General features: G+C 35.7%; 1 protein-coding gene across 1 annotated transcript in view; it reads right to left on the bottom strand.

The window, feature by feature from the left end:
* The window catches only part of LOC106874486 (pumilio homolog 2), a 30,650-nt gene extending 22,470 nt beyond the window's left edge, over positions 1 to 8,180 (bottom strand). The window contains exons 1-5 of the mRNA XM_014922229.2: positions 6,770 to 8,180; positions 4,665 to 4,782; positions 3,609 to 3,799; positions 1,760 to 1,908; positions 486 to 732 (exon numbers count right to left, since the gene is read on the bottom strand). Of these exons, the coding sequence (XP_014777715.2) occupies positions 486 to 732; positions 1,760 to 1,908; positions 3,609 to 3,799; positions 4,665 to 4,782; positions 6,770 to 6,841 (777 nt within the window). The 5' untranslated portion in view covers positions 6,842 to 8,180. The remainder of the gene's footprint in view (positions 1 to 485; positions 733 to 1,759; positions 1,909 to 3,608; positions 3,800 to 4,664; positions 4,783 to 6,769) is intronic.
* Between the last annotated feature and the right edge of the window lie 1,260 nt (positions 8,181 to 9,440).

Below are 9,440 nucleotides of genomic sequence, written 5' to 3' on the forward strand. Positions count from 1 at the left end.
TTCCTTCCTTCCTTCCTCTCCCGCATCCGTCGGCGGCCCAGCGCCTCCGGCCATCGCGGCAAATGGCTTCGGCAGTCGCGCGCTATTCCACTGCCGCAGCCGTTGCAACTCCTTGCTTTTTTTTTTTTCCGTTTCCTCCGTTTTTTTTTTCCAGAATATACAAATAGCTTCTTTCAATTTCCACCTGCCTGATCCACTCACAAGGGTTTGGTCAGCCTAGGGCTATAGTAGACAACACTTGCTAAAAGTGCCATGCAGTGGGACTGAACTAATGACTACACGATTGGGAAGCCAAGCATAAATACATAGCCATGCATCTTTAAAATCAAAACCTTTTTTTTGCAACTAACCATAAACTTTGATAAATTTCCTGACAATGAAGAATAAAGGGACCATATCTGAGATACAACAATGATGGGATAAAAAAATGAGATGGGTGAAATGGAAAAAAAAAAACCCGAGTTAATTAGGAGACAGTAACATACCTGAGTGTAATCCATGTTGAAATTTGGACTGTCCATTGATGGCATCAAGTGATTAGGGTAGTCAAAATGAAGTGGATCTATAGCAACCGGCTCAAATGTATTAGGATCAATTTGAAACCCTTGTTGAGCCAGAGTGTGCTGAGCCTCAAGAAAATCCGACTCCGACTTCATCAATTTTTGCCCATCCACCAAGATGGTAGGTTGGTTCACCTTCATTTCATCGATAGGGGAGTTCTGGCGGCTTCCGCTGAAATATGTACAATATCAGTGTACATAAACACAATAGAGTATATTAAAAGTGAAAAGTATGTAAAAGCAGTTTTCAATACATAACACAAATATATAACAGTTATCATTTACAATGAAGGACGGTAATAGAACAATAATTATAAAGTAGTTTGTTGTCTATACTCCCAATCAACTTCCATTGTACAGACCCAGTGTGTGCATCTTTTATACCATGATGGTGCTGCACTTGTCCACAATAAAGACAGCTCAGTCTACCCAATTGTAAATAGGCACCACTGTTTGGAACAAAATCTGTCAACTTATAGAGCAGAGTTCGAGTCTTTCTTTGGTCCTAGAGAAGATAACATGAATCTGACCCCTTCAAGGAAGTCTTCCCCAAAATTTATACAGATCTTTTCTCTAAGATGAGGCTATAAGCTACAAACAAATGGTGATCTTTTAAGTTCAGTACAAGTATACTGTGTTTCATGGCATATAACTTGCACTCTTGGTGTAGCAGATCGACCTGCATGAGTTCTGTGCCACATAAAAAGCACTACTCACGCCAGTGTCACATTAAAAGCACCCAGCACACACTGTAAAGTGGTTGGCATTAGGAAGGGCATCCGGCCATAAAAACCAAGCCAAATCAGACTGGAACCTGTTGCAGTTCTCTAGCCCCAGTCAACCCACACCAGCATGGAAAACAGACATTAAGGAGATGTTGATGCACACAATGCACTATAAAGTAGTTGGCTTTAGGAAGAGCATCAAAAACCTTAGAAACCATGCCAAAACAGACGACTGGGGCTTAAGTGCAGCCCTACAGCTTGCCAATTTATCAAACTGTCCAACTCATGCCAGCATAGAAAACCTGATGCACTGCTGAAATGGGGCATATTTTCTATGCCTGTGCTTCTTTTATACCAAATACAATATTCTGTACATTTCCATTGATTAAAATCATATTAAAATTCTTCCTTTAACTTTACAAGGCACTCTTGTTGTTCATTAGTGAACAACAAGACCAAATTATAGTAACTTACCGATATCCATCATCTTCATCTAATCCGTTTTGAAGGATTCCATTTGTTTGTAAAGCATCCTGTTTCTCCAGATCACTACCATCGCCTGCTTCAAATGGAGATGGAGTTTTGCTTTTTTTATCATTAGAATTGTCCATTGAAGTATCTGACTGTTGAAATGAGAGATAGAAAAATATGATAAGCAAGACCAAAAAAGAAAAGAAAAAAAGAAAAAAAAATCAATTTAAATTTAAAAAAAGCTTTCCAACAAATCAACATCAAATATTTCTATAAATATTTTTTTAATGTCTTTGTATTTAACCCTTTAGTGTTTAAACCGGCCATATCCGGCCCAAATAATGTACCTGTTTTATGTTAAAACTGCCCAGATTTGTTATCTCACACCAACCTATAATGTCATTCTAAAAATAGGTGATAACATTGTCGAAACCTCGAAATAATGAATGATTAAGTTAAAACAATATGGGTGAATAAGTATTTCATTTGATAGAATAACCTGAATGCTAAAGGGTTAAAAGAAAGAAAAAAAAAAATTAATTATTCCATTAAGAAAATTTCTATTAGAGATGAAAGCAGTATACTGAGAGGTCATGTTTATCACCACCTAAATTGGGTGTTCTATAAACAGACAATACTGCTGTTCTAACCCCAGAAGGACGCCTCCTCAAGCTGGTTATTCAGTGTGTTTCACAATATATATTGCAGGACGGGAGAGAACTATTGCATTTTCAAATCAATTATGATAAAAGGCTGCCTGGGTCTATCCCCCTACATCATCCTATGATGCATTCAGACACACCAATGATGTTTCCTAAGGCTAATAGGTGCATCTCATCTTTCAACATCTGACACAGTTACCTAGGCAACCCAACTGAGGTCAATTCAAGCACCAACTGAGTTACCTCATAACACTGCCCTTTCCAGGGTTTGGCACCTCTGGATCCACAATCATCTCAAGGCAAGCTCTGCAGCCTCCACTGCCAAAACTAATGACCTTTTGCCCCTATATCTCACCAAACAAAAATCTTTTAACTTCTTAAAATTTACATTTCATATTTCAGTTTCTAGTAATCTTTATGGATTTTTTTCCTTTGCTCTCCCCACCTCTATCCCTATGTCCCACTTTTTAACAATTGCATTTAAATTTTTAGCATTCAGATTACTCTGTCAAATGTAATATTTATCTACATTGCTTTGGATTAAGTCTGTCTAATCTCAAGATTCGAGATTTCAATGACGTAATTTTATATTTTTTAATGACATTGTAGGGCATGTATTAGAGGCCAGATCTAGCCACTTTGAACATAAAACAGAATATTTAAACCAGATATGACTGGTCAGAATGCTAAATGGTTAAAACCAACAGCAGGTCTACAAATCACCATGGTTTAGATTTGCACAGTTTGGTTAACCCTTTAGATTCTAATCCACCTGAGACTACCCCAAGTTCTATGACAAACTTGCTACTATTTTAAAGTGGTTTAAATTATAATCTTCCATCAAAATTTAATGCTAAATTATTCCAGACCCTAATTAGAAAGTTATTTTACTAAATCCTTAAAGCTTAACTGAAACAAAGGGAGCATATATTAACAGAAATATGGTTAACCCTTTAGTGTTTAAACCGGCTGTATCCGGCCCAAATATTCTACACATTTTACGCTCAAACTGGCCAGAACCAGCCTCTCACACCTACCCTACAATGTCATTCTAAAAATAAACAATTACATCTTTCCTATCTTGAAGCTACAAAATAATATTAGATAAATTTTTTGAACTGTGAATAAATAAGGATTACTTTTGACAAATTAATCTGAACACTAAAGGGTTAAAGATGAAATATACTTACAAAATTTTTTAATCTATTCATTCTCGGATTAAGATCTTTTCCTGTTGGGGAACTGTTTAACACATATTCCACCATATTTACACCAAGGGCATTGGTTTCTGAACGAGGAGAAAGTACACTGTTCACTTCATTGTTAGTAAAACTACTGGCACGCCTTTGAACAACACTTAATGGCTGAGATACAGTATGATCTAGAAGACAAAAAAAAAAACATACAAAATTACTGACTCTCCTGGCTTACTTCTGAGATAAACATATTTACACACACACACACACACACACACGTGTGCTGCCTGGTCCACAAATCAAACCCATATATACACATACACAAGTGTAGTTATACATATGTATATATTTATACTGTTAACTTTACAACACTGGTGTCTTAGATAGCCTCTCATCACCCCTAGCATTAACCTTCATCTTGCATTGTTGCAGTCAATGAGGAAAGTGTGTTAATAAAAGGAAAATTGTTTTAAGAGTTCTAGGGTCCAAAAACGCTGGAAATTAATTTAAGGAGAAGGGTTTCTTTGTAGAGTGGAACATTCTTCTGCTCATTGTACCACTACTTCTAAAATCCAATCATGCACGAACAGAATTCAAATAAGGGACACGCACGCACATGCACACACACACACATACATACATACACACACTATTGTGGGTTTCCAGCACAATTTCTTTCTAAATGCTGCTTGCAAAGATATTGGTCAATCCAAAAGGGCTATGATAGAAGACTCGCTCAACTTGCTCCTCGGAGCAATCAAACCAGGAACTACATAGCTGGGAAGCAAACCTCTTAACCCCACAACTCTAACCAGGGAGAAATAAGCATGTAGGCTGCTTCAATCTTTCAACAGGTCTTTGTCCATGTTTAGTATAAATACAGCATACAAAGTCTTCTTTGGTTTATCTCTAACCACAGTGTTGGGACACATAGACAATCATGAAAATACTGAAAAGAAATTAGTTAGCAGTAGCTTTTAAAGCAATAAAATAAGATTATAATTGATGTGTGTGTGTGTGTGTGTGTGTATATAAACATATAAATCTAACCTGCAGTGCTCCAGGTGTTATCACGTGGTGTCCAAGGGCTACTTGAAAAAATACCCTTGTTCGCTTCTTGACTTTTACCATCATCTTCAACATCCCATATTTTCTTGTGTGCATTCATCTAGTGAAGAAAAGAGATTATTATCATCATCATCATCATCATCATAATCGGTATATTTCACCAAAAAGTAAAATATTAGAAGATCTAGGTTGAAAGAATTATAATTTTAAAAGAAAATTCACAATTATTTCTACAAATATGAAATGAAGTGCCCTATATGACTTAAAACCCTTTTTGTTTATCATATTTTTTGCCAAATACACTGCCTGTCTCAATTTTGACAATAAAGGATTTAGTAAAATAACTTTGCCGTTCATTAAGCTGGTCTTTGCAACATAAATTTACATGAAATTTAATGAAAGTTTGAATGTAGATAAATCTATAACAGGAAATTCGTATTATAGAGATGGTTTCGGGCAGGTTGGTATCGAAAGGGTCAAGAAAACACAGTGATGTTATAGTTATTTGATTAGTGAACTGGACCATGCAATTTAATTGGTGTGGAGTAAGGTTTGTCCCCCAAGATCATCACAAGCCGCCGACTCAAATGGATAAAAATAGATGTAGCTCAAAGTTCCACAGAGGTTTGATCATGAAAACTGGCAATATTACATTTTCTGAGAGAATGCTATGGAAATGCAGTCTGATGACGAAACCTTTAACAGCCACCAACTTTTGAAGAATAATTTCTTAAGTTTATATTATTTATCAATTTAACATCCACTTTTTCAGGTATGCAGGGGTCAAATGGAGTTTTACTGAAACTGATTTTCTATAGCCAGATGCCCTTCCTGTAGGCAATCCTGTTTCCAAGCAAGGTAATATTTCCACCATGGCTGGACAGGGTTTCACAGACTATCAGAAATGAAGAAGACTATTTATGACAGAAACACTCATAACTATCATGCGATGTCAAGACAAGGAGACGCAAACAGGTTTCTTTCAGTTTCCATCGGTCAGCGCAGATCTATAGAAGACATTTGCCAGACATTCCACACAGTGGAACTATGAGGTTTGGAAGCTATTACTTTTCAATGCTGATAAATTTTCGCTGTACCAAACCCCACACACCCTACTTCATATCAAATACATTCTCAATTTTTCTTCTTGCATCATTTAAAAATATAAATTGTTGATGGAAATTATGGAATGGAAACAATGAGAAATATTTACAATAACAAGGAAAAGTGTGGATAATTAATTCATTAACAGTTAACCAATTAACTAATTGATTGCTTGATTAATCAATTTATCAATCAATCCTGCTAAGTTTGGCAAAGTCCTTTTGCTGCCGTTCACAACATCATAACATGTATCCTCTCGACTCTAGGTCTGTTGAAAGTCTGTCTGTGGATAGTTCATTTTAAAATATGAAACTAAAATAAAATCCCAAGAATTTAAAGGCATCATAATATTAATAACCAAGTCTAAGACATGGAACTCAAAAGCCACAGGACAGATAATTCAAGGAAATAAAATTCAATAGCCAAAGAATTGAAAGAGAACTGAAAGAGCTAATTCCAAGAAAGAGTACACACAAAGTCCACAACATACATAACATGGATAGATAGTTGCAAGATGTGGACCACAAAGGCTACATAGCAGGGATATAGTGGAGTTTGAACTTGCAAATTAGTGACACTACATCAACAAAGAGCCAATGAACGAGTATACAGGATCACATGATCAAACATTAACTAACAACCAAATCTCTCTCATATCTTAGTATTATTTTAAAAGGAGACAGTGGACAGTATAGTACAGCTGAATAAAGAATGGATGGTTACAAGGGAATCATGGCTGGAGGGATCAGGCTGAAATGAATCTGAACCACCATCAAGTTGGATCCGACTACAAATATATAATTTTGACAAATAAACCAACCAATCTCATGTTGGTATCCTAGCTGAGCCACAACCAATGAAAGACTATTTTTTTTTTTTTACTAGGAGGAGGGGAAAGCAGCATTTCAAGGAGAACCAGGTTACAAGTAATTTACATCACAGCCTTATGTGGTCGAGTAAGGCTCTACTCAAGACATCCTTACCTTATTTGCTCTTCCTTGTGGTAAATATGGAGCCCCTGTCATAGGGTTGGTATCTGCTTGAGGATATCGCATTACCTAAAATTTAAATAAAATGGCGACCCCTTACAAGAAAAGACAAAACTATGGCCAAATATCAATGTTTAATTATAATTCTCAACAGTCTTTAATACATTGCACAAGTGAGGGTGGGTAAGAAAAATAGGATTATCAATATGTATTTTAATCATCCTATACAACTTTCACAAATACAAATCAATGCAATAATTGATTAATATTATTTGCCCAGGGCTACATACCTTAAAGGATAGGAGTGGTAGATTGGGATATTTTTGTTTCAAGCCCACCCAGAATGGAAGAATGGAATGGTTAATGCAACCGGGGAAAGATTTCATCGTAAGGAGACAGAACTGAATTACACCAAGTCAATAAGTCACTATCCACCATCGCTGACAAAATTATTGGAATTGAGAGAAAGACTTATCTTGAATTAAAATTATTTTAATCTACTTCAATCTCCAACTGGCAGTGTTATAAGTTAATTGCGTGACGATAACAGAAATAAACTCGTGTCAAATTGAGAAAAATAATTCCAATCAAATTGGATACATTAAATAAGTGGCATCACTAATAGGGAACATTAAGAGAAGATAACAGCTTTAAGCTCCTCTGATATTTCATAAAAACTAAAATGGTTCACACCTTGAGCCCAAGATAAATATTTCTTTTTCTTTTTTTCAGTCACTGGACAGTCACCTTGAAAGGAGGGGAAAGAGAATCAACCTCGGTACTTGTTTCTGATTTTAAATCTGGTACTTTATCAGTCTATTTTGGCAAAAAAAACTAAGTTACAGAGACATAAATAAACCAACTCAGGTTGCTACACAGTCAGCAGAGGACACAAACACCTATATAAACACAACTGGCTTTCAGAGTTTCCATCTACCAAATTCACTCACAAAACATTGTCTAGCCTGGGTCTTTAGGCAGGTATCATTTACTCAAAGTACCATTCAGTAGGACTGAACCGGAGACCATGTGGTTGCAGAGCAAGCTTAGCCATGCTAACAAATTACACAATGAAGATTTTACTCGGATCCAAATGTTTCATTTATCTGTATAATTTGTATAAAGCTTACAGGAGTTCAACCAGAAGCAGTGAGCATTTTAGTTCCATGCATCAAATTTGGTCATATCATGCCAACACAAACAGAGCACACACCTGAAGTTTCTAATCTACTTCCATAATTCTCAAACTAACAGAAATATATCCCAAAAAAATAAGACTGGACCGAAAACCACATGGTGGCAAACTTATTAACCACATGGCACATGTGGTATGCCTGCATCCTAAAATACCCACCACCACCACCATCATTAAATTTTATATTATTAACCTTGACAGCTGGTACTCTTTATACACAACATACTGCAAGGTTTTGACTGGAGGGAGATTCTAATAATGAAACATTAGGTACATAAGTTTGTGCACATGTATATATGTATGTGTATACACATACACAAACTACATATATACACACATACATACATACATACATACATACACACTCAAGTGTTTGACAGTTCAAACACAAGTTAGAGTATTCAAGTGGAAACAACAAAGAAAATGATTTCTCTATTACAAGATGGTAGTACAAGATTTTAGCAAAGTAAGAGGGTATAACTACACTCCTGCTTGTCTCAAGTGATTCAAACTATAGAACAATTGTTTAATGTGAGAGGTAAAAATAGTACTGAGTGCTAAACAATACGAAGTAAAGTCTCCTCGCACTTGTTTACAGAACTGTTTATTGAAATGAGCTGGTTATATAGCGTTTACTACTTTATGTATTTTTAACTTGCTAATTTGCTAGAATTTGATATTAATAAAAACTGAAACTAAATAAACACTAACATTTGTTAGTATTTGAAAGTCAATGAAAATAAGACATTCCTAGAATAAAATCTGCTTCCGAGATTGCTTCACCTAAAGCGTGTCAGAAACGTAATTAGCATGAAACCCCAGCATAATAAATATACACCAATGTTACTAAATATCCAAAAGTTGGATATCTAGTAAACCCCTCCGAAATATTACAGCCACATTTATGTTGTTAATTGGTTCCAAGACATGCAACTTAATTATTACAAAAAAATTTAACTTTTATTAACTTATAAGTTTTGATAAATGGTTTGTACACTTTTTATTCTCAGTTTACTTGTTTCAGTCAGACTGCAGCCATGCTGGGGCACTACCTTGAATTTTTAGTCAAATTAATTACCCCAGTACTTAATTTTTTTTTTTTTTTTTTGCTAAGGCTGGTACTTATTTTATCAGTCTCTTTGTAGAACCACTAAGTTACAAGGACATAAACACACTAACACCAGTTGTCAAGTGGTGGTGCAGGACACACAGAAGCAACAGGCATTTTCCAGTTTCTGTCTACCAAATCCACTCACAAAGCTTTGGTCTGCCCAGAGTTATAGTAGAAGGCACTTGCCCAACGTGTCACACAGTGGGACTGAACCCACATGGTTAGGAAGCAAGCTTCTTCTACACTTACATATTTTTACGTGTATTTTATTTGATTTTCCACCTCAGTATTAGTTTTCAAATATCTTTACTGAGACTTATTTTACTAGATTTCTGAGACTTATTTTGCTGAAGTTTATT

This window comes from Octopus bimaculoides, chromosome 23, assembly GCF_001194135.2.
Source record: "Octopus bimaculoides isolate UCB-OBI-ISO-001 chromosome 23, ASM119413v2, whole genome shotgun sequence".
Lineage (NCBI taxonomy): Eukaryota > Metazoa > Mollusca > Cephalopoda > Octopoda > Octopodidae > Octopus > Octopus bimaculoides.